Genomic DNA, 25219 nt, shown 5'->3' with positions numbered 1-25219 from the left:
GTGTGGCCGATGACGGACATGGATTTCACACAAGAAATCGATCCGTGTTACATGTTTGTTTCGTGTGTGGATAAGAAATTGGTTGCATTGCTCATTGTTAGAGCAATCAACCAACGAGCGGGCAATTGCACTGCATGCTCATGTCCACCGAGTGAATCGAGACAAGGCCATTACTAGAGAGCACCGGGCGTGGTTTCTTGCAACTAATGATTTTGTGAAGGGGGGGCTGAGCATAAGTGACAGAGACCATCGTAACTTGTAAGTCAATACATACATACATACATATATGTATGTATGTATATGTCTCTGTGTATGCATATGTATATGCTCTAAAACCCTACCGTATGTATTATATACATATGTATCTCAATCTGTTGTTATCTGTGGTTTGCTCTTTCACTCTTCACGCGCAGGCAGGAGAGGGAGAAGCAATATATGATGGTCAGAGAAGCGGAGGAGGAAGCGGAGGAAGATGATATAGAGAAGGATGGATACGGAGACGATCGATACACATAACGATGGCCATGGCGACCTCTTCTGCCTGGTGCGCGGACTACACTCGTAAGCTTTGTGGCTATGGCGTGAAGAAACAGAGAACAAGCAATTCATCTTCCTCTTCATCGTCTTCTTCTTCGTCTTCCAAACTCTGCTCTCTTCAGATTGAAGGAATCCACTGCATGCTTCGCAAAGGATGGGAGAGTAACACCACAGAAGAATCTCTCAATTCTCTCCAGGTCCGGCTCTCTCCTTACCATGTCTTCCATGTTCTGAAAAGCTTCCCTTCAGACGCCATATCTGCTCTCAATTTCTTCACGTGGGCTTCTAAGCAACGAGGGTACAAACACACGACCACTACATACAACATTATGATCCATGTACTCGGGAAAGACTACAAGTTCGAAGCTATAAAAAACCTCCTTGAGCTCATGAAGAGATCAGGATGCGAATTTAATGAAGTCACTTTTAATATAGTTATTTCCAGCTATGGCCGGGCTGGAATGATAAAAGAAGCTACAGCAACTTTCGATCAAATGAGTTTTTTCAGATGTGCCCCTAGTACCTATACGTACAACCTTCTCCTACATTTCTTGTTCCGAGCTGGTTTATATGATGTTGCAAAATCGACATTTGTGGCGATGATGTCGTCGGATTGCTCCCCAAATAGTTTTACTCTCAGTACACTTATCCATGGACTGTGTAAGGCAGGTTCACATATGGATGCCTTTCGAGTTTTCTCTGTCCTGTCTGGACATGGGTGTGAGCCCGACGTTGTTGCCTACACTTGTCTCATCAATGGCCTTTGTCGAGCTGGCTATATCGATGAAGCTCTTCATTTGAAAAACGACATGAAAAGGCATGGAGTTCAACCTAATCGGTATACTTTCAATTCTCTTATAGCTGGTCTATGCAAGGTGGGAAAAGTGCATCATACCGGTCCTCTTCTGTTAGAAATGGTTGGGATCGGAGGCAATCCTGATACTTGCACTTACAATATCTTGTTGAAAGCCTTTTGTGGGCTTGGGAAGACACATGTAGCTAAACAATGCTTGCAAGCCATGATCAAGAAAGGTTGTTTTCCTGACATTGTCACATACAATATATTGATAGCAGGTCTTTGTGCTACCGGACAAGATGACAATGCATTTGGGCTTGTAAGCACAATGCAAGAGAAGGGCATTTCACCAGACGTTGTCACCTATAACACCTTCATCAAGCATTTGTGTAGAAAGCAAAGTATTGATAAAGCCTCAAGTTTGTTGCATCAAATGGTGGATAGGGGTTCAGAACCGACAGTTTCTACATTTAGTATGGTTTTGGATGCCTTGTGTAGAGCGGAGCGAATGAAGGAGGCGTATAGTCTATTCCTCGTATTGCAAACAAGAGGATTTCAAGTGCATCATGCTGTCTATAGCTCGTTGATGGCAGGGTTGTTCCATAATGGAGAAACTAATAAGGCGCTTGAAGTGTGGGATGAAATGGTGAAGAGAAAACGCAATGTGGATAGGATTGCGTACAATGTAGTGATAGATGGTCTATGTAAGGCCTCAAGATTTCGTGAAGCCTGCATGTATTTCATCACTTCTATCGAATCCAATGAAGAATGCAGTATGGAGTTGTACAATGAGGTTGTAAATGGCCTCCGAAATGAAGGCAGGATTGATGATATGATTAATTTGGTTAATTCTTTGGTTAAAAGAAAAATGTGTGGCTGACAATCAACATTTTTGGTATTCAACTGGCATCTAAATAGTGCACATTGGCATGCACCTAAATCCTAATGTCAAAAATTCCAAAACCCTAAAACTCTAAAGCCTAAACCATAAGTGTAAGCTCTAAAACATGACACTGAGGACCTGTTGTATATATGGAGGGTCTTTTGGTTGTGATAAGCCATGGGCACATATGGCTGCATCCCATGTTTGATGTATTTTTGCTGAAACAATCTGCTCAACTTGGTATGAGCGCAGCTGCATTCATTTTGCTGTTGCCCGATTCAAGTATCTGGGGTCAAAAAGAATTCTTTGATTGGAATATGCATTCAAAATTCAGCATGAAATGATCTATATTGAATGTAATACAGTATTCGAATTCACGTTCATATGTACAATGAATACATGGTATTTCAAATATTTTTTTGAATGTCCTAATTGATTGGAAATTTTTAGGGTTTCTCACTAACTTGCCATTGTTATTCAAAAAGACTTTTCAATGGTCTATCTGTCTCATGCTCATGTACAAAATGAATGTATGGTATTTAAATATTTCCCAAAGTCCTGGTGATTCCCGTAACTCACTAGCATAAGTTGATGGCAACTTCCATGATTATTCATAACACCTTTATATTGCTCAATGCTCTTGAAAAGGAGTACAAAAGTGGTGATGTTGATTCATGGTTCTATCCATTCTTGGTGTGTAATAATCGGCAACAGTTCAAACCGAACCACAAAATTGCGGCTTAACAGTTTAAAGTTTAAACAATTCGGTTCAGGTTTTAAAAAATGGTTGGGTTCGGTTTCAACTTTCAACAGTTACAAACAATGATTTAATGGTTTTTTTTTTAATTGATAAAAAAAAGAGTTTAAAATTTAAAATTTTGTTTTTAAACAATCTTTTCATATTTAGACCTTATTCTCACATTTTAGGAACATCTTTAAAATTTTAAATTTTAAATTTTGACCTAGTTGAAAACCGAAACAGAATCACAAAACCACGTTTTAACGGTTTGAAATTTTTTTAACGGTTCCTAAAATGTGAGAATAAGGTCTAAAAAAGATTGTTTAAAAACAAAATTTTAAATTTTAAATTTTGACCTAAGTTGAAAACCGAAATAGAATCACAAAACCACGTTTTAACGGTTTGAAAATTTTTTAACGGTTCAGTTTTGACCCTCTCAAACCGAACCGAACCGTTGGCAATTGTTATTGGTGTGAGTGCAAATATTTGAAATTTGCAGCTCTTGTATTGACTAGCGTACAGTAAATGGCAATATTCAAACTATTATTATACATAGTCTAATCACTTAATTATTGGTCTATTCAAAACTATGGGCTAGAGCTTATTTCAATGTTAATCATTGTGAACATGCAACTCATGGAGAGAAGTGTCAACCATGGAAATTAGCTTAGTCCAATCTTAATCTCAAAAAAATTAGCCTAGATTGATTGATCTTTTATTTCTTCAATCTGATTTAGAGGCAATGTTTAGAGTAATAATTATAGATGTAAATGCTTATACAAGAAGAAGTATTAACCATGGAAGTTCACGTCAGAGAAAATATTTGTTTAGTCCCAAGTATATGATCACTTCCACATCAACACAACCAACTCATGTCTAATTGTGTAAAGAGCTCTTCATCTAGAACCTAGTGAGACTTTACTATGCTTCACACTTGCACATTGTCTTCCCTTTCTTGGGTTTGTAGATACAATGCAAGGGAACATGTGAAAGCAACAAGGAGTCTTCTTCCCATTATGAAGACATGGAGGACGGTATTCACATATTCAAAGTTTGTCTATTTACGATTCTTATATACAATTTGCATATGACTAGATGTTGATGTTTGATGCCCAAATCTCGTGATTGTTCTTATATCAATGACATGTTTGAATAAAATGGATGTGCATAGTAAGTGAGTCTAGTGTTGAGGTGATATTGTTTTGATCCCTAGCTCCAACTTTTTGTGATATTTTTTAGTTTGCATTAAGGATCAATCATGTATAGGACATATGCGGTCGATCATCTATGATAATTTTTAGAATAGTTGTGGCCGAGAAATTAAAGAAAGACATATATACATGCCAAGCATCATTTTGTGGTTGTTGAGCTTGCAGTGACCAAAACTTAGAGGTCACTTAGAACGATGATTAAGAATGAGTTATGTGAAACTATAGCGGGGAATTGATATGTGCATGCGCCCACACACACACCTACACCTATGTTCTTTTATCTCTTCACATATTTCTGTTTTTTTCTTGCCCGCTTCACATTGAAAAGGCTTAGAATAATAAGATGAAGAAGCAATTGTAATTATCTGTTTTTTAAAGGCGTTGATAAGCGACGTTCATTGCATTATCTTTCCTACTTTCATAAAGAAGAAGAAGAAGAAAAATGTAATTGCTCTATCCTTTTCCTCCAAAGGAACAGAGGGCTTATGGGACGAGTACTTCAGAGATCTATTGAAGCTCTGGGAGAAGCAGACACACAGAGAGGTAAAAGCCAAAGCGTATACGTTTCGTAGGAGGGAACTTGGAAATGCTCCTGAGTTTATCTTTATTTCCCCTAATGCCCGTGGCCAGCATGAGCTAACCATGTCATTGCTGAAAGACCACATATAATTGAGAAAAATGTGATGAATTGACCATATAATTGCTTGATAGGGGGTTAAAGAAGAGCATTTATATTGGAAAACAATTAAAAATTAGGGGCATTTGAGGAAATAAAAGAAAATTCAAAATTTCCCATATATATATATATATAATATTGCAGAATTTTGGATCCCTAATATACGTTCAAACTTTTATTGTTTTCCTCCCTTTTCCACCACACAGGAAAGCCACACTTTCTGCACAACAAGACAAGGACAGCATTAAGGATCGATGATAGATGGTATAATCCATCTTTCTTCAAAGAGACTTCAAGAGAGATCCATTTGGTTGATTCCAAAGTCAAGATTAAGATAGATGAAAATGATGATGATGTGTTTGGTGATGAGATTACACTTTTGAATTCAATGAAGTCATGCAAGAATGAAAAGAAAATTCAGAAGACACAGAAAATTCATGTGTATGTTCCCCAAAAAAATTTGATTAAGAAGGATATGTATATTGCCACTTCCTTGATTACAACATATGCCAAGTGTGGTGCCCTTGAGCAAGCAAGAGAAATATTTGATCAACTTCCAATTAGAAATGTCATGAGTTGGAATGCCTTGATCATTGGATATGCACAAAATAGGCTTGGTGACGAAGCACTGAAATGCTTTAGGCATATGCAAGATGAAGGAGTATCCCCAGATGCAGTCACGTATGCATCTATTTTGAAAGCTTGTGGAATTGTTGGTTCTCTAGAGCTTGGGGAATACATAGGCATCAAGGTCAGAAAGAAAGGATTGTTGGAGAAAGATGTTGTGCTCGGTAATGCACTATTAGACATGTATTGCAAGTGTGGTGTGGTCGAGAAAGCACAAGAAGTGTTTGAAATGCTCCCAGAACGGAATGTGGTGTCTTGGAGTGCCTTGATTGCTGGGTATGCCCAAAATGGTTTCGCAAATGATGCATTGAAATGCTTCAGAAAAATGAAAGATGTTGGAATACGTCCAAATTCAGTAACTTATATATGCACATTGAAAGCTTGTGCCATTTTAGGCTCTCTAGAGTTGGGTGAAGATATTTATGCTGATGTCAGAAAGCAAGGACTATTGCAGAAAAATATTGTACTTGGAACTGCATTGGTGGACATGTATTCCAAGTGTGGCACGATGTCCAAAGCACAAGAAGTGTTTCATCAGCTTCCAGAGCCAAATGTTGTATCTTGGAATGCCTTGATTGCTGGATATGCACAAAATGGACTTGCCGATGAGGCATTAAAGTGCTTTAGACAAATGAAATATATGAGAATTTACCCAAATGAGATAACCTATATCTGCATTTTAAAAGCTTGTGGCATATTGCGGTCCCTAGAGGTAGGGACAGCTATAGATGCAGAGGTCAGAAAGCAAGGGATATTACAGAAAGGCAACATGCTCGGCATTGCGTTAGTGGACATGTATTCCAAATGTGGTGCATTGTCGAAAGCACAAGAAGTGTTTGATCAGCTTCCAGAGCAGAATGTGGTATCTTGGAATGCACTGATTGCTGGATATGCCCAGAATGGCTTTGGAGATGAAGCACTGGAATGCTTTAGACAAATGCAAAATGTTGGAACTTGCTCTGATGATGTAACATATGTGTGCGTTTTGAAAGCTTGTGGCATAGTGCGCTCTCTAGAAATTGGAAAAGATATACATGCAGAGGTCAGAAAGAGAGGGCTATTGAAAAAGGTTATTATTGGCAATGCCTTAGTCGATATGTATTCCAAGTGTGGCGCAATAGAGAAAGCACGAGAAGTGTTTGAGCAGCTTCCAGAGAAGAATGTTGTCTCGTGGAATACGTTGATCACTGGATATGTGCAAATTGGCTTTGGTGACGAAACGTTGGAATGCTTCAGACAGATGCAAAATGAGGGAGCCTCCCCAGATGTAGTAACTTATGTCTGTATTTTGAAAGCTTGTGGTATTTTAGGCTGTCTAGAGATTGGCAAAGAGATAGATACTAAGGTGAGAGAGCAAGGATTATTGCAAGACTGTGTTGTTCTTGGTAATGCATTGGTGGACATGTATTCCAAGTGCGGTGTGTTGGAGAAAGCACAAGAAGTGTTTGAGCAGCTCCAGGTACGGGATATAGTGTCTTGGAATGCGTTAATCTCTGGATCTGCACAAGTAGGCCGAGTGGACATGGTTTTGGATCTATACAATAGAATGAGGATTGAAGATGTGCCCAATTTGGTCACTTTTATTGTTTTGTTGAATGCATGTAGTCATGCCGGACTAGTCAAAGAGGGAGAAAAGTTGTTTGATGAAATGTGCTGTGTCTACTGTCTCAATCCAACACTAGAACACTATACATGTATGATTGATCTATTTGGGCGTGCAGGACACTTCGACAAGGTGAAAGCATTGCTTGACAGGGTTCAACATTTTGCCCATCTTCCACTATTCCAGAGTATAATGGGTTATTGTAGAAGATGGGGGAATGTGAAGCTTGGGAGATGGGCATTTGAGGAATCGGTACAATTGGATGAGAAGTGTGCTGCCACATATGTATGCATGGGAAATATACATGCAGCAGTTGGGATGCAAACATAGAAGAAGATAGAATTGTGGTTTCTAGAGTAGAGAAAACTGCATGAAAGATACCAATCCCATAGTCATATGGAATTTGAGTTCTGTATGGATCAAATATGCATTTTTCCATTTATTGTGACCCAATCAGAGCTATTGACAAAGTAAAGAAATTGTTAGAACTAGCACAAGAGGACTGTGTCCCAATTTGTCAGTTCTTCTGCCTCTCTTTGATCAATGGGTGAGAAGCATGCAACCATGGTGAATGATGCAAACTGTATGCAAATTTTCAGTGAACAGGAGATATATTTGTGAGGATTCATATCGAGTCTGAATTTTACTAATCAACGTTTGCAACAATGAAGGTTTGAAAAATTTTCATGTGATGAAAGACTGGATTTGGACACTGAATCCCATGCGTGCATTTCATTGATTTGCTATTGGTCGGATTTATTGGAATCATTATATTGATTTTAGAAAATAGATAAATAAGTGTTTGCATTGCTGCATAACATTGAAGTATCCGTTATAGAAGAATGCAAACAGTGTTTTTCATGCATATGTCAGGATTACACATAGTGGGATACGAATGCTGTGAATGCATCTTATTGCATTATTTCAATATCTGGGTGCTTATTGATCATGATTCTTGCAGAGTGCATACTTCGATGAACCCAAACAACTGTGCATCCCATGTACATATATCTACTAGAGTGTATCAAAAGTAAACAATAACATCCTTCATCATCAACCAAAGCTTTCGTTACCAATTTTCAATGTGCTCATCCAAATTTCCAATTACATTGAAATGATTATTTCTTGGAAGACATAAATTCAACGACATTGGTATTTACAATACCTTCTAGGAGGGCTGTACTAATAATGGTGAGTTCAATGACCAGGGTCCATCGGTAGCTCATCAAGATAAATTATATCCTAGACAAAGCCAAATGGTTTTTAGAAGCCCACTCTACACTCTACCATGCACCATGTTATAAATATGGTCATATTCTTCCGTGCCTCCATAGTCTTCTGAGTTCTCTCTGATTAATTATATCTGAGAAATGGATTGTATTTATTGATATAGTCATATATTCTCCAAAAGTCTTGTATCTATTATGGCCACCAATGGATGATGGCAGATCATCATCATCCTTGCTCTGCCATCTCTTTCACATAGATTTTGAGTGTAAGATTACACTTAGATACAATGCGCTACCTTTTGACGCCATTATAGCTGTTAATTGTACATGCATTGAGTTCAAAATGGAATTTGTTATAATTGTTGATTGTGCATGCATTGCGTTAACATGTCCTGAATCCTTGTGATCTTTTTTTACTTCTTTGAATTATCTCCGTATTATCATCATATGACTACCCCTTGCGAGAGTGATGTAGCAAGAGTTTCCATTTTCTTTCTAACTAGACATTTGTGTATCATTAACTTCCACCTGTTGTGAAATCTATCCAATCCAGCCTACCTCTGATACTACCAGGTCAATGCAATTAGGTGAACAGGTCATTGCAATTAGGTGAGAGAGTATGAAACCAACCTTAGCATCATCATCTAGGAGTTTGGATTGGATTGTTCAACATCCAGACACGTATGTGCGGGGGAGTGGAAAGTAAACCATTGACTACAACTTTTCTTTTTCTTTTTCCGTGGCATGCACACCAAGGGCTTGGACCATGTCTGCCAGAAGGCAAAATAATGGAAAGGGAGCACTTTTGCTTATTCTTTGGGTGAGAGACAGGAAGACGAAGTAATTATGCATAGAAAGAAGTCTTTGTAGCATAGAATGGGAAGAGTCAAACAGAGCTTGCCTATTTTTTCTTTCTTTCCCCTTTGAGTATATATATATATATATATACACATACATATTATGTAAGGGATTTCACTATTTTTCAAAGAAAGGAATCCTTGACTTGAAAAGTTAAAAAGATTTAAGGATTTAAGGAGGCAGGACAGAACAGAACAAGGTAGAGAGAGAGAGAGAGAGAGAGAGAGAGAGAGAGAGAGAGATGGGTAGCGAGCGAGAGATACGAGTGCGCGTGGTGAAGGAAGAGATGGTGAGACCGGCGACGAGGGAGAAGCAGCAGAAGAAGAAGAAGGAGGAGGAGGAGGAGGAGGGAGGAGGAGGAGAAGAAATGTTCTTGTCAGGGATAGACATCATGTTCCGCCAAATGCCCCACAACCGCCGCCTCCTCTTCTACGAGCACATGGGCATGGGCATGGGCATGGACATGGTGGCCACGCTCAAGCGGTCCCTCGCGTCGGCCCTCGATGTGTTCTATCCTCTGGCCGGCCGCCTCAATCCTTGCCCCGATGGCGCCCGCCTTCACCTCGATTGCAATGACTCGGGCGTGGCTTTCTTGGAGGCCACCGTGGAGGGCGGCGTCACACTTGCTGACCTCCAACGCGATGGCGCCTTCTCCGGCTCCCAACCGCCCTTCTTCGACCAACTTGTCCCCAAGGTCAACCCCATCGACTACGCCTCGGTGCCACCTTTGTTCATCCAGGTGTGAACCGAACCCATTATTCCTCTCCCTCTCTCCGTCTCTCTCGTATTACCTAGGAATATCAATCTTACCCCTTGCTCTCGTATTACCTAGGAATATCAATCTTACCCCTTGTGATATTAGCGTAAATATTGATGCTACCCCTCCTCGTACTACGATGTTGACAATATCTTGTTCAATCATGAAGGTGATCATTTATTCTCTTCCATGTTTGAATGTGATAATATGTCTTCTCTCGTCCTAGCGAGTGTGGCGTGTAGAAAGGAAGCTTACATTCATGTAGGGGGTGGGGTGGACATGAAAGGGGTGGGGTCACGGGTGCCCACTTTCCTTATGTGTTTCTCTTATTCACAAAACTTTAATTCCCCCATTTTTTGTATAGTATTTCTTACCTAGTGGTAAGGAAGTGTTTTTAACCTATGCACTTTTGGTTCAAAAACTCACCATGTACAGTGCTCTGTAGTTGCCTATGCTAAATCTAGGGGTCGAACGCATGACTATGCGATTTGCATTGAACAACCTTAACAAATGGGTTATAATCATGTTAGCTCCCAATAAAGGATCACATTATCCTCACACACGATAGAACATACATCATCATTGTATCGATCATGATACCAGGAACATTAGTTTATGTACATTTATTCCCTAGGAAGCACAAAATTGGAAATGATCTGCTTCCAAAAACCCTTCCATCACCCAGAACAAAAGTCAATGGAGTTATAGAAAAAGTGGACTTCTAAGAGGTTGGCACCCTCGAGCTCAATTTTCATGGGTTGGCTTCCTAGAGATTATTGGACTAAGAATTCTTGGACACCTATTGAGATTTGATTGGCCTAGTGTTGGGAAATGAATGTGAACAATGCTCCTCTTATGAATGCCATTAATGTTACTTCATTCACTTCTTTTTTAATCAAAAAGATTTTATATGCAATGTGTTGCCCTTATAAGAAATAAGTTATACATGATTCTCTAAAGAGAGTTTAGATTTCCTCACAAATAATAACATCCACATGGACAATGGGACCATGGTACTCTTGAGTTAAAACTTATGCTTTACAACCTCAATGTTTTTGGGTTGAAGTCTCAATGAATGGAGTTGGTGTTGTAAAGATGGTCATAATTTTAGCCTTTAGGAATATTGTGAAAAGTTAAGCATAAATTTAGTTTGAGATCGTGCGCACTAACAACAATGGCTTTAGAGCGAGGTTGACATACTTTCCACTCTGGAATGAGTATTGTTTACAAGGCAATGCTAATCAATAAATACATCAAAAGTGTCACATATTTTCCCCTCTATAAAGTGTGTTGTTTACAAGGCAATGTTAATAGATAAATACATCAAAAGCATCACATATTTTCCACTCTACAAAGTGTGTTGTGTTACAAGGCAATACTAATAAATAAATGCATATAATGTCTATAAATGTATAAACATGAAAGAGACATTCCTAGGTCAATTCTAAATTTGAATGTTTTTGAGGAATTTAGGTTTCAAGATTTGATTGTGGTGGCATTGCACTTGGGATTGCACAAAGCCATGTCATTTGCGATGGCACCTCATTGTGGCACTTCATGAATTCTTGGGCAGAGTGTGCAAGAGGTGAACCCATTTCAATGCCTCCAATGCATGCTCGCTCTTTATTGAAGATTGAGAATCCATCAACAGACAAGGCCATGCTAAACCTTGAGCACGTGGAGGATGAAGAGAGAACTATTGATAAAGGGAATCATATCAAGCTTAATACTTTCCGCTTTAGAAAGGGCACAATTGATATGTTGAAATCAAAGGTACACGAAAAGAACACATCCTATGAGATGATTTGTGCGCACATATGGAAGCACACTACTAAAGCGAGGAGGCACGTGCGAGATAAGAAAGTGGGTTTCATTTCTATTGTTAACATGAGAGGACGAGTAGAACCACCCCTGGGAGATGCCTACTTTGGTAATGCATTAATGTGGACCATTGCAGTTGCTACAGTTGGAGAGTTGGAAGATGAAGACCTTGCCGCCACAACTCAACGTATACATAGATCTATACTTGCATGTAACACTGATGCATTTTATAGTTTTCTCTATTGGTTGGAGGTCTATGATCGAGATGCCATCTTTAAAACATGCATGTTGAATGGCGCACGTATTCGAGCATCGAGCTCTCCTAACTTTCCCATTTTCAAACTTGACTTTGGTTGGGGCAAGCCTTATGTAGCTCGATGCCCAAGTGCTGAGGATGCAGGAAAAATCATTTTCTTTCCTGGTAGTGATGTTCGTGCTAATATTGATGTAGTTTTAGCACTGCCAATGGAGATTATGCATCGACTAGAAAGTGATGATGCTTTTACAAATCCTTAGGGTAGACGTTGAAAGTTGAGCATAGAAATAATATCGATAGGCGATAATGTCATTGTAAATTGACAATCTTTGTGTCGTCATCTTGTTGTTATTTGGTCATATTAGTACATATACCATTCATTGATTGTATCGTGATTCTCATTTCCATAGATTGAGTTGGTTGAAGAAATATACTTTTACTAGCTTCACAACATTGCACAACATCTTTTGATACGCATGCATGTTTACATGGAGATATGTGGAGTATAAACACGAAACACATGCTCTAACTAAGGGCCTCTATATGAGAATTTGTATTCGTATACTTTTGTTTTATTTACCAAAAAATTGTATCTTTAAGCTACTTAAAAAGTCTCACACCCTAAACTTGGCATAGGCTTCAAATCATGTTCACTTCGTAAATGAATAGATCATTTATAGTTCGGAGTTTAAGCATTACCAATCACGATTAGTTATGTCTAACAAAATTACAACACAAATATTGTAGGTGGATACACCGTTGTTTAAAAAAGAACAAAGAAGTTCCAACAATACCCTAAAGAAGAAGAATATAATCAAGAATAAGAATATTGAAGGACATATGCATGCCTATATGAGGCAAAATTGACATGCTAAAAACAAGAGTTTTCGAATACCATGATAGTAGAATACTAAAGGACGTATGCATGCCTATATGAGGCAAATTTGACATGCTAAAAACAATAGTTTTTAATACCATTATAGTCTAGATCCCCTTAAACACTCGCGTTTGCACACGAATCATGTCATGAATAGGGATAATGTCCTTATTCACAAAGGTTAAAGATCGTTAATTCTAACTTATCGTTATCATAGCAATCAAATGAGCTAAATTAATGATGATTGTTAAAAGATAAGAACCGTAACCCTTGGAAAACATATGGGACCTTTCTTCTCTCAAAATTTCTACAATGAAGCTACCTTTTATCACCGTGGATCCAATCTATCTTAAGATTGATTTTAGGTATTAGTTTATGGTTCCAAAATCACTAATTTACCCTTTGTTTTTATTTTTATATCCCATGAGGTGTGTTTAAGCTCATATTGCGGCCTAACCCGCCACCTTAAATATGTTTTATCGAGCCTTATTAGCCCAAACAAATAGGAGTAGCCCAACCCAATACAATCTAAAAGAATGCCTAGGTAATAAGTAGACTTTACTAGCGATATACCGAAGGAACGATAAGGGTAACTAACAATAATAACACGATCAACATGCTAATGGACACATTCGAAGGTGGGGGTTTTCGTAGGTAACGAATGATTGGCTTTTCTTGGTGGCAATTCCATGGGTAATATGGAGAGAATGGTACTACGCCACCGCATTGTGCAAGGAGAAGGGGGGTCCCATGGATCGTTAAAGTCAGCGGAAGACATAGGGGTAATATCGTTATTTTGGAAAAGTTAAGGGGGCGATCTTCATTCTCAAGCTATGTAAATGATATTGAGGTTTCGTGATATTTACACGTTCTACCCTTGGCAGCATCATATTAGTCTGCGTGAGGGAGTCGAGACTCAGTTCTGGAGCAGCATCTCTTCCTTCTCGCCGACGCATCCTCCTGCTCCTCACGTAAGTTCCCTTTCCTCCTTACAATTAATCAGACGTTTTCCTTCTCTGTTGATTTTCCTTTGAATAGTAGTAGATCCGGGATTTCTGTTTCTTTATTTTTATTTATCCCTCTACCTTTCTTGGATTTTTCTTTTTGAATCTGTTTGGGGCAAGCAAAGTGGTTTATTTTTACCCCTCCTTCTTTTCTGAGAAACTACGACGTCGCTTTGATGGGTTTATGCAATCTTTTGAGCAAGATACATTCATGAGTGTTCCATTTTGGCCTTGCAGAAACTTACATAGCATACGTATAATTACTTCCTTTGGGCCTTTGCCTGTGCATCAAGCAATGGTCATATAGAGACAAAGTCAGAGTGATATTATGTGTACTAGAGTAAAATACGAGCCGATGAGCGGAGACAAATCATCTACACATCTATGTCTTCTAAGTATCCAGTAGAAAAGAAAAGTTTTTTTTTTTTGTGAGGGAGCCCAGAACCCAGAGAAGCAGCAGATTACTATGAATTATGTACACGTGTATACTTCTGGAGAGGAAGAGGGAGAGTATTCAATTTCCTTGTAGTACACTGTAGGGTATGGATGAAAGTGGATGCATATATGAAAGGTCGGATGCAAAAATATTTAGCGTTGATTTCTTGCAGAGATACCCTAAGGCATGGACAAAAGTGTTGTTAAAGAGTATGGCGTATATGCAAGTTCATGTGGCTATTGTAACTCAAAAGCAAAAACTGGTGTCTCATATGGTAACTTCTATTATACTCTTATTTAGTAGGCTTCACAAAATGTTTCTTGTAACTTCAAGTTTGGTATCTAACTATGGAAATTTTGTTTAGCTTGTACAATAAAATTGTACTCGTTCTTGGGAAAAATTTATTTGTTAATTCTTCCTTCCACATGGCAAGAATATTGCCAAATGGGGAACATGCACGCTCATACATATAACTAGAATTTGGAAAGCAGACTCACCACATGGAACTATTGCTGGAATTTTGTGATAGTTAAGGATCTAATATATGATTCTTGTGCTGTATCCTTCATATTTTTGTGCTCAAACATGAAAATTAGAAACTAGATAGTGACAGCATCCTTCGGAATATATATATACAAAGAGAGAGAGAGAGAGAGAGAGAGAGAGAGAGAGAGAGAGAGAGATTAACGTCTTCTAAGGCCAAAATTGGCCCATGAGACAAATGGTTTACAACAAAAAATGGGATATTTACCCATTTATCGAAAGTAAAAAAATAAAATAAAATAAAATAAAATAAGATAAAAATAGAGTTTTAAGCTAAATATCTCTAATAAAATAACAAACATGTTCTATATAAAAACATGCTCTACAATGAAAATGATGTTATACTAGGCCTAATTTCATTTCCATCCAAGTCTCTCGAAGAGAAGCGAGAGGTTAAAGGGTTTCAATGTAAAAGGTACCCCAACCATAGCTTCTAGTTGACGTAGCTCACGTTCCCTTATCTTCTTAATCTTTTCTACTCCGTGTCGACTTGTTTTGAAGCCCAACATTCGAGGGCGTTTGGTTGTTCTTTGCATTTTGGCTTCCTCAAGAGAGAGGCCGAGCGGCGTAAGTGTATCCACATTCATCGTCTCCCCTTGTTCCTAAAAAATTACACTAGTTACATGTTGATGAATAGTAAAAGGGTTATGGTTAACACTTTGTAATTTATTCTCTCTATGTTGTTTTAGCTCTAAGATATACCTACCCAGTCTCTTTACATCCGGGTATCTAATAGTTCTGAGAGGTTTGGAGAGGGTCCTAATATGTCTTTGTATTTTGCCCATAGCTCGGCATAAGTTGGGCACTTGCATGTGAAGTGATACTCATCCTCTATCTCTATGTGGCATAACTTACATAGCCTTTCCTCTCTAGGGACTCTATTAGCCCGACCATTCTCAATCTTAAGTTGGTGAGATGATATCCTAAGTTGTCCAATGGCCACCCTTAGTGCATTTGATAAGAATGTATCTAGATATCTTGGTCGTGTAATAAAACCTAACTTAGAGAAGTGCAAGAAATGTTCCTTATAGTACAACATTTTAGATGGGATTGGCTCTCGTGGGGTGATCCATTTATATCGAGTGCAAATTTGCCATATTTCTTGGCGTATCACTTTATTACAATCTTCATGAGATATTAGAGTTTGATCAGTCCCATGGTTGTACTTAAGGGGAGGTAGGCAATTAATGTCTATGCCGTTTGCAAGTAACCAACTCACCACAGTGCTATACCAAGAGCTAGTGTCTCTAGACGCATGTAGGGATTGGGATGCCTCAAACGCTCGACGGGATATCCTATATTGTGGTTGGCTACGTATCCGATGAATAAAAACTGTCACTTGAAAAAGTGCTTCTACTAACATCGGGGGCAGATTGAACTCTGCTCTAATAATGTCATGTGGTATTGTCGATTTGCTTCGGAGTTGACGTGATAACATCGTCACCAAAGGTCTCTCTGATTGCGTTCACGTGAAAGATGGTAGACCTGGAGCCCATACTACTGATGCATACATGAGGGAAGGGGTCACTAATGAGGCGAAGAGCCATCCCTTAGTCCGTGGCTCTTGAAAGTATGCCTGGTGGCATTGTCTCTCTAAGAGTGAGAGGGATGCATACCCTTTCGTTAGCCTATCTTTGGCTGCCTGGGTCATCGAGAATTTACCTGAGCGAGCACTAAAAGTGACTCCCAAATATACATATGATCCAACTACCTCAACTAGTTTATGAGAGAGGATTAGGTGACATTTACTCCTAACTCGGGACGATGTATAAAAGATAAGGACTTTAGTTTGCGCTAGATTCACGACCAGTCCTCATTGTGTACAAAAGTAATCTACGGCATTAAGATGCTTTTGTAGGTCGTGTTCCGACTCCGAGAGCAAGACAATGTCGTCTGCATAGAGTAAGAGACTAACTTGAGAGAGAGAGAGAAAATTAGGTTAAATAATGATATTCTAATTTCAGTCTGAAGGTTCCCTTAGGACTGTTTACATCAGGAAGAATGTCCATAGGTTCTAGTTTTCCTGCGTATTTAAAACTCTTGATGCCAAGATATATAGAGGTTAAATAATGATATTGTAATTTGTGTCTGAAGATACATACAGGTTAGGTTAGGACTGTTGACATCAAGAAGAATGTTCATAGTTTCTAGTTTTATTTCGTTTTAAAACTCTTGATGCCCAATAAATCTGAAGGGAGACAGATATACTGTTCAATTATAAATTGCTTCGGTAATAAATAATTACACTGATCTTATGTCTAATTATGTAACTAGTGAACGATTTTTTCACATTCTATATGAATGAGCAAATGTACATTGATGACTTGTTCGAATGTACATCTCGTACCTCTGCATGTTTATTATGTGTCTTTGGTTTTGTGGTAATTAAGTAGATAAAATTGGTCACTAAAGACTAAGGTGTTGTGTTCATTTTCTACACATAAATTGGTCCACAGAGGGCTATACATGACACATGTAAACATGTGATCAAAGCCAAGCGTTTAGTTGTGAACATAGGTTTATTGTGTATGTATGAAAAGAAGCTACAATTTCTCTTGGATATGTAAGCTATAAGAGAATTCTCATTTTTAATTGTGCTTCATTGTTGGCAGGGATACAAGCATATTCTTTATCTGTATATGATTATCAAGGTAATCATTTTTAACAAAAAATTAGCCAATATATTCTGGATGTGCCCTTGTGACTTCTAAGGCAAGCCAAATTTGTTCTTTCAAAGATTTGCTAGATCGTGGATGGAGAAGATCTGGAGCATTTTTGTACAGACCCGAAATGGAAAGAACCTGCTGTCCAGCGTATACAATAAGGCTTAAAGCTGAGTCATTCCAAATGTCGAGAGAACAGCGGCGTGTACTACGGCGCATGCAGAGGTTTGTGTATGCTCATTGGTTAAGAGGAAAAGCAAAAATCTGTTTTCCATTTGTGCATGTGTAAAATCATTATCTAGAAGGGATTTGCATTTCTTACTGAACCCTAAACCCTAAAGTTCTTTCCGTTGAACAGATACCTGGATGGAACTTATAAAGGAGATATTGAAGGTGATGATGATGTTGCTTGTATGTCAAACATACCAGACAAGAATAAAGAACCCATGCTGGTTAACAGAAAATTTAAGGTGAAGAGGAAACTGGGAAATGTGGATGGCAATGTTGAAAAAATTTCTGATGCAGTTCAAGATGCAATGGTATCTGCTTTTCTGTCTAGTGATTGTTTTAAAGACGTTGATTTTCCAGAAATTGTTGTACATGAACTCAAACCAAGCATGAGAAAACGGATTATGTCATCAGCAGGAGATGTCCTTTATACTTGTAATATTGCGTTTCCATGTGCAGCTACTTTATTGAAGCAAAATGATTTTGCAGTAATTAACAAGGTTCTTCAACAAGGTGACCAAATTAGAGATATGGGAAAAGTCAACTTAGAGAGTCTTTCAGTTCTATTAGCTGAGCGTTTTGCTTCTTTGCTAGAAAACCATGTGCAAATTAGCGAGTTTCAAATAGAGGCATGCAAGGGTCACCTCAATTTTATATGTAGAAAACCATCTACTTCTGATTCAGGGGAAGCAGCTTGTAAATATGAAAGCACCTCTAATAATACTGCAATAGAGAATGCATCATCATCATCATTCTTGCAAATACCTAGCTCCATGCAACTGAAACGTGTTCTCGAAATCCGTATGAAAAGATCAGCATTTGATCCAGAAGAATTTGATTTATACAAGAGGTATCAGATAGGAGTTCATAATGACAAGCCTGAGGATGTCAGTCAAGGCTCGTATGTAAGGTTCCTTGTGAACACTCCACTTAAGTTTATTCCTCCATCTGGATCTGAAAGCACTTTCTGTGGTTTTGGATCCTTTCATCAACAATACTTGATCGATGGGCGCCTTGTTGCTGTTGGTGTGGTAGATATTTTACCTTATTGTTTATCAAGCAAATACTTGTTTTGGGATCCAGATCTTGCTTTTTTATCGCTTGGGAAATATTCTGCTTTACAAGAGATTGAATGGGTGAAGAAAGCACATCGAGATTGTCCGTCTTTGGAATATTATTACCTCGGGTACTACATACATTCTTGTCCCAAAATGCGATATAAAGGGGCATATCATCCATCAGAATTGTTATGTCCAGTGAGGTTCCAGTAAGTCATAATACAACCACTTCTTTAAAACAGAACATAAAAGATGCCTATTCATATGTATTGCATGCATGATCTTATGAAATATAATAAGAGGAAGCTCATATATTGAGTTGATGCAGGTGGGTACCATTTCACCTATGTCAACCCCTTCTTGACAAGCAGCCTTTTGTGTGTCTCTCAGATATCTTAAATACTAGTGCAAAGAAAAAGCTATCTGCATGGGATAGTAGCCAAGGACGCCAAGCTAGTGATGAAGCTATAGTGAAGGAACATCATAATGGTCATACACAAAATGCAGAGGCAACAAGTAGCAGTAAAGAATCAGAAGATGTAAGCAATGTTTTAGTGAAGCTCGGTCATCAATACCTACAAGTGAAGGTACCTCTTAATTCATCATTCTATGACGAAGTGTGATTGCATGTTAGTTTCTCATTCTCATTAGTTTTGGTCCATTCTTATAATATATTGAAGCTCTTTTTGTGTTCTGCATTTTGTATTTGAAGCATTTACAGGCTTTCAGTAAAAATGAGAATACCATCACAAGCTTGTAGACACTTCAAACACACAAATTGCAAAACACAAACGAGCCTCATATTTTACAGGAGTTTTGAACTCATTCCTATTCATTTTGAAGCTTTTTCATGTTTTGCAATTTATGTTTTGAAAGCATTTACAAGCTTATGATGTTACTTTTCTATTCTTCCTAGTTGTGGACTCATCTTTAGAAATCTTTGAAGTTCATTTTTACTTTGCACTTCGTGTTTTTGAAGCATTTACAAGCTCGGACATCTATACCACAAAAATATATAGATGTTCTAGTGTCTGATCTACAAAAGTATACGCAAGCAGTGGGCTCAACTTTATCATCAAGGATGGCATATTTACTAGACTGACCTTTCACTGACTCTTTGTACATACCTTTACATATATTCGTGGTAATTTTGGCTGTAGTTTTTTTTATGTGGTTAGCTGTTGGATGCAACACCCATATTTGCCTTGCCAATACCAGAATGCATAAAGCTATCTGGTTTGTTCTATTGCAGAACAGATGAAACAGTTTATAAAGTAATTGTTCTCTGTTGATTTTTAAAACTATCGTTAATATAAAAACTTTTCCAACTTGATTATAGGTGATTTGCATTCATGAGGAGGTCATGCTACCATTAATGCAGAGAAAAGAGAGAAGAGTGGATTCTATGATTATTAGGTTGATGCATTTCAAGGTCGAATACTAAATTTATGTAAAGCATAGATATTTAGCATTAATTGAATTCGGCCAATTGTCATGAATACATGTCGGGCATGACACAATTCACCCCTTTGTTATTGTCAGTAAGTTCTCATTGTGTGGAACATCGATAGTCTATATCTTTAGGTTTCCACATAGAAATTGGATGTGACATCTTAATTGCACCTTTTCTGAAGCATTTGTTTACCGATTGTATACTTGTTTCTCGGACAAGTAGCGAGTTTCTTGCATTACTTGTTCAGCAAAGTGAAATTGTCATTATTCTTGAAGTGCTATTGTGTGTATTCTGTTGAAGGCAATCAATCTGAATACGTCCAGTCATCTGGTACAAGAGAAATAAGAGGGACATCGGAAAATATGATACATAGGTTAAACTACCGCCAATAAACAATGTTTAGTACAAGAGAGTCGTGATCAAAATATATGATTATTCCCCAATGTTTAGTACAAGAGTGCTCCAGGTGTGCTCCAATTTCTAGGTTTGTTGACTTCCGTCATCAAACTTTACTCATACATGTTTCCTCAAATTTTTGTTGGTTTGATCAAGTCTGTTTGTTAGTATTTCATGTGTCCTACTGTCACAGCTGTCCACTTCATATTACTGTGACTTCTTAATATTACTGGTGAGCTCTCTTTTGCTCACCAGAAAGTATTGCATTAATAGAAAGTGGTTTTTCTCAGTCCTATTTTGAGAGTATTGCATTCCTTCTGTCATTAAGGAGTGTTTAAGATTATTGTAGTTTAGTGAGCCTTAGAGACCTTAAAGTCTACTTGGTGTTTTTTCATGAGCTCTAATACCACTTATTGGATTCAATGTAACCCAAACGTGATATGATGCACTACACATTATTGCAACAAAACATTAAAAGAAACAATGTGGTGGTACATATCACCAATCCACAATGCCAAAGATGGCAATTTCATTACTCACAATATTATGGACAAGAGATCATGTAAAAAAGCTCTCTCTCTCTCTCTCTCTCTCTCTCACACACACACACACACACACACTAGGGGGGTTCACACTAGGCCAATCAAGTTGCCATTTTCCCTCTCAGGTGTCCTAATTGAGGGAATACAATAGCGTAAGAGATATCACTTTGTTTTCTGTCATCTTTTGTACATTTTTCATGAAGAATCAAGTTAATGGTAACAAACTTTCTTTTATCAATTTGCATATTTCTAGCCAAGTTTGCTATACTCAACTCAAAATTTCATATATGAAGGGAACAAAATATTTTGTACCTTAGAATTCGAAATCCCTGTCCCACACTATTATCTATAGCAAACGTCTTGGCACCTCATTTGGGTGGAGGACCAAGTAATATCCATTGCAACATGGTTTCCCAAACAAAAACATAGTAAAAAAGAAAAATGTATGGCAATTTGTGAGAACATAAAAAATAACCTTATGTATAAATTTGGCCAAGAAACAATATGAAGTTAATGTTGCCTAATGCTTACCTCTATTTATGTATGTTGTAATTTTCAAAAACCAGTTTGGTCATTGGTATTTAAATACATAATGCATACATAGGTCAAATGTTTCTAGGTCATGTCAAAATACTCCACATAGCTTGCCAATCTAGCCATGAGACAATACAACCAAACAGCTTGAAAACATATTTGTTAGTGTATTCCAACATCTCGACATATTACAAAATGGTTGTTATGCTAATTATTATTTCTTACACATTTACATGCAAAAGACATCAATTTGCTAGAGTGAGCTGAATTGTCTGCACTTCTCAAGATTTCCATAATCTAGATAGAATCTAAAAAACAAAAAATGAAGGTTGTTATTATAAATTAAATCTATCAAGTGATAGATGTGTAAACCCTTCAAGTTGTGTGAAGTACCCAAAAACTATCAATCAAGAGATCTATAAACTCTTCAAGCTGCAAATTTCCCTTTACATCTCATGAAATTGCTTTGCAATGTCAAGGTCTTTTCCTTGACTATTCAAACAAGTTTCCTTCTAATAGGAAATTGTTAGCCTTGGTTGAAGGGAATTGCAACCATCTTGTAGAAAGGAGAGGTGCATTAACCCATCTACACAAGTCAGTGTAACTCACGAGAACAAAATAATATACATCTTATAGCTTGTTCACTTCTTGGGGGGAAAAAATGTGGGCAGCTCATAAAATCTTATAAACAAGCATAGCAATAAAGATCTTAAAACATGAATGTGTGTTTGTGAAACAATACGGCACCCATGAGACTTGATAAGGGTAGAGTCTAGACCATTTACACAAGCATGCATTTAATGAGAGTACAATCCTAAAAAAAGAAAATGTGAGAGAATAGATGATGCATGGTAGGAATCTTTTTAACCAAGAAGTTATTAACATGTGATTAGATGAAAAATAGATTGTAAGGGTAAAAAATGAATCAAGTTGACAAAGAACACGAGTTATATTCAATGAGGAGATAGATTCCAACCTTAAGTAGAAAAAAAGTAGTAATGATGCATTACAAATGTCTCCATATTGAGAAAAAACGTTAAACGAGAGAGTTTTTTCAATGCCATCGTTTTCACTGTTGGTGCCATGGAAAAGTTAACCAATGTCTTGTGTCACACCCGGAAGGCTATTAATGTTTGCAAGATATGATTAACTAGATATATGAGGAATTCTTACAATGAGCACGCCCTCAAACCTCATTTTTTTATAATTGAACCTACCACCAATGTGCCATACTGCAAAGCACAAATTATATTTATTTGAAAGATAATTGCGTAACTCTATAGCGGTCATTTTTGGGGATAAGTCTTTCGAAATTCTCTTACACATAATGTCTCATTACATAAGCACCATGTTGCATATAGAAAGCTAAACATGAATTCGACTGAAATTATATTAATCTCTTCTATCAATATTTGTCAATGTAAGAAAAGTCTTGACTTTTAGAATTGATCCAGTGGGTATACTATCATCTGATATGTTGACAACGATATAGAAGTACAACAATCTATAACAATGAATGCAAAGGATATAATCCGTGATAACAATTGTTTTTGCATTACAAATACTCCGAAAAAACCTAGCCAACAAAGGCTATACATTGTGTGTGTGTGTGTGTGTGTGTGTGTGTGTGTGTGTGTGTGTGTGTGTGTGTGTGTGTTTGTCACACTCTCCAAAGAATGAAAATTTCTTCCTGACACACACTCAAGAATATTATCATACAAATAAGAGATCATTCAACTCATACCCTCAAATGGATAGATTTTCCATTCATATGGTGCATAGATTTTAAATTAATGTTGTGAAAATTATGTAATAAATCGAGATGTTGGGATACCTTAACAATATTTAAGTTTTAAACATACATATCGAGATTTTGGGATACTCTAATATTATGCATTGAAAACAGTTCATCGATATCATATTTTAAGCATTTTAATGAGTTTTCTTTCATAGATTGATGAGACATTTTTCTCCTTAGAGTTTATTTGTAGGATTGCATAGATAGTTGCAAAATGTGATGCATAATAAACTACTTTTAACTAGAAGATGAGTATGTTGGGAATCTTTGAACATAGATGTTGGAAAACTTTCAACACATATGTTTTGGGGAGGATTCATTGACGTTTTCCCTCCCAAATTTATTAGTTTCTTCCATAGATGGATGAGGAGATTCTCTCTATTGAGTTCATTTGCTAGATTTAGAAGAATCTATGATAGCTACAAAATGCTTTGCACAATAAACTAGAAGACGACTAGCCATTCATGGAGTCCTCAGTGTTTAGATACATTGATTTTATTCAATGTAAAGCAAGATAGCTAAACAAGGAACCAGTTTGAAGAATTTGTCATTCCATGTCTTTTTGGTACATATGCTTTATCTAAACTTCAATGACCAAAACAAGCTTTTTAAAAGCCTTGTAGTGGTATGTAAAATTACGACACGGAATTATCTAACAAGTTTTGTCTTTCGCAAGTAAAGAGTTCAACCTACTGAACATAGCACATGTATCTGTATCTGCTAGGATATTCACTATCAACGTGAGAAGTGGCAATGTGTCTATCCAACAGAATGTTTACAGAAGTCATGAACTGTGTGGGACAAAGCTCAACCTTGGAGTGTTTGAAAAAAAGAAACCATGAGTTTACTGTAATTTCCACTTGCAACAGTAACATTCAAAATAATTAATTGGGGGTACAATGTAGTTTATATAAGGGAATATAATAATAATTGTTAACAATTGAAAGAAAAGATGATCCTTATTGGGATGCTACATTTTGGAATTGTTCATCGATAAAGAGTCGGCACAAATTATAGAGAATCCAAACATGGATGAACAACCAATTATTTGTTGTGCATGATGAGTTTTGGAGGAGAAAAGGACTCTATTTTTTATGACAAATACCCTTAGTTTCAGACAACCATTTAGCATATAAAAAAAACTTTCAAATATTAAGATATGCCTCTTGGCAACCAAAAGCAAGGTAAAACCAAGGTGTGAAAGTGCCAAACTTAATATTTGCCACTAAACCTTACAAACAACACACAAAAGGGAACTTTTAAACTCCTCAGTCTAGGACAAGCTTATGTTTTAACCAAATGAAGTACGTGTTGATTGAGAATTTCATTTCAAAATCTAGTTTCATGTAGATAGAGTAACTATATTTCTGTCAAGTTTTTGAGAAAAAGGCAAGGAACACAAGTGTTCCCTAAAATTATCCTTCTCCAATGGAGAGCGTCGTATAAATACCACTTGTGTGAGTTTAACCCTCTCCTTATTAAGTTTTTACCTTCTTTAGCCTACAATTAGGTCATAACATACTTCCCAAAATGCCACCCCACTTGGAATGCCACTGAAGTTTACAAGCATCCCTCGAAAGATATTGCTCTAGTTTACACGAGAACACCCTTTGGTTATTGCCCGATATTTTTAAACCCAAACAAGTGGTTACTCGTGAAGATGAGTGTCCTTTTGATCGTTCACACCCATTAAG

The 25219-nt window shown here is 37.4% G+C and overlaps 3 protein-coding genes across 5 annotated transcripts; all 3 read left to right on the top strand.

Moving 5' to 3' along the window:
• Positions 1 to 397: 397 nt before the first annotated feature.
• Positions 398 to 8155, top strand: LOC147868591 (pentatricopeptide repeat-containing protein At4g21300-like). Its single transcript, XM_087339554.1, has 4 exons — positions 398 to 2208; positions 2582 to 2618; positions 4519 to 4709; positions 5049 to 8155. Exons 1-4 carry the CDS (start codon positions 519 to 521, stop codon positions 7400 to 7402), a joined length of 4272 nt encoding a protein of 1423 aa, XP_087195680.1. The 5' UTR covers positions 398 to 518; the 3' UTR covers positions 7403 to 8155.
• A 1193-nt stretch (positions 8156 to 9348) lies between these two features.
• On the top strand, positions 9349 to 12604 carry LOC147868590 (hydroxycinnamoyltransferase-like). Its single transcript, XM_087321165.1, has 2 exons — positions 9349 to 9898; positions 11390 to 12604. Exons 1-2 carry the CDS (start codon positions 9401 to 9403, stop codon positions 12251 to 12253), a joined length of 1362 nt encoding a protein of 453 aa, XP_087177291.1. The 5' UTR covers positions 9349 to 9400; the 3' UTR covers positions 12254 to 12604.
• Positions 12605 to 14393: 1789 nt separating this feature from the next.
• Positions 14394 to 20525, top strand: LOC147868589 (arginyl-tRNA--protein transferase 1-like). Of its 3 annotated transcripts, none has more exons than XM_087321132.1 (7): positions 14402 to 14584; positions 17457 to 17504; positions 17591 to 17741; positions 17875 to 19011; positions 19131 to 19389; positions 19782 to 19905; positions 20132 to 20525. In XM_087321132.1, the coding sequence occupies exons 1-6, from the start codon at positions 14497 to 14499 to the stop codon at positions 19902 to 19904; spliced, it is 1806 nt and encodes a 601-aa protein (XP_087177258.1). In that variant the 5' UTR covers positions 14402 to 14496; the 3' UTR covers position 19905; positions 20132 to 20525. The 3 variants fall into 3 exon arrangements, with proteins under 3 accessions (XP_087177270.1, XP_087177258.1, XP_087177265.1); XM_087321139.1 differs by having other exon boundaries at positions 14403 to 14584; positions 17466 to 17504; XM_087321144.1 differs by lacking the exons at positions 19782 to 19905; positions 20132 to 20525 and having other exon boundaries at positions 14394 to 14584; positions 19193 to 19277.
• Positions 20526 to 25219: the final 4694 nt, after the last annotated feature.

The sequence above is a fragment of the Azolla caroliniana genome, unplaced genomic scaffold, assembly GCF_043228905.1.
Source record: "Azolla caroliniana isolate FFs.n. ecotype wild unplaced genomic scaffold, voAzoCaro1.0.p SCAF_1, whole genome shotgun sequence".
Lineage (NCBI taxonomy): Eukaryota > Viridiplantae > Streptophyta > Polypodiopsida > Salviniales > Salviniaceae > Azolla > Azolla caroliniana.
Note: the sequence above shows the minus strand (reverse complement) of the source record. Positions and strands in the feature narration are given on the sequence as shown.

What these genes read in the sequence shown, in the direction of transcription:
- LOC147868591 (XM_087339554.1), top strand. Translation starts at nt 519, where the DNA reads ATGGCCATGGCGACCTCTTCTGCCTGGTGCGCGGACTACACTCGTAAG. An exon ending in GGTTAAAAGAAAAATGTGTG is followed by an intron (nt 2,209 to 2,581) that starts GCTGACAATCAA and finishes AATGTAATACAG; the next exon opens with TATTCGAATTCACGTTCATA. An exon ending in AGAAGCAGACACACAGAGAG is followed by an intron (nt 4,710 to 5,048) that starts GTAAAAGCCAAA and finishes TCCACCACACAG; the next exon opens with GAAAGCCACACTTTCTGCAC.
- LOC147868589 (XM_087321132.1), top strand. Translation starts at nt 14,497, where the DNA reads ATGGACAAAAGTGTTGTTAAAGAGTATGGCGTATATGCAAGTTCATGT. An exon ending in ATCTGTATATGATTATCAAG is followed by an intron (nt 17,505 to 17,590) that starts GTAATCATTTTT and finishes GTTCTTTCAAAG; the next exon opens with ATTTGCTAGATCGTGGATGG. An exon ending in GTACTACGGCGCATGCAGAG is followed by an intron (nt 17,742 to 17,874) that starts GTTTGTGTATGC and finishes TCCGTTGAACAG; the next exon opens with ATACCTGGATGGAACTTATA.
- LOC147868590 (XM_087321165.1), top strand. Translation starts at nt 9,401, where the DNA reads ATGGGTAGCGAGCGAGAGATACGAGTGCGCGTGGTGAAGGAAGAGATG. An exon ending in TGCCACCTTTGTTCATCCAG is followed by an intron (nt 9,899 to 11,389) that starts GTGTGAACCGAA and finishes TGAGGAATTTAG; the next exon opens with GTTTCAAGATTTGATTGTGG.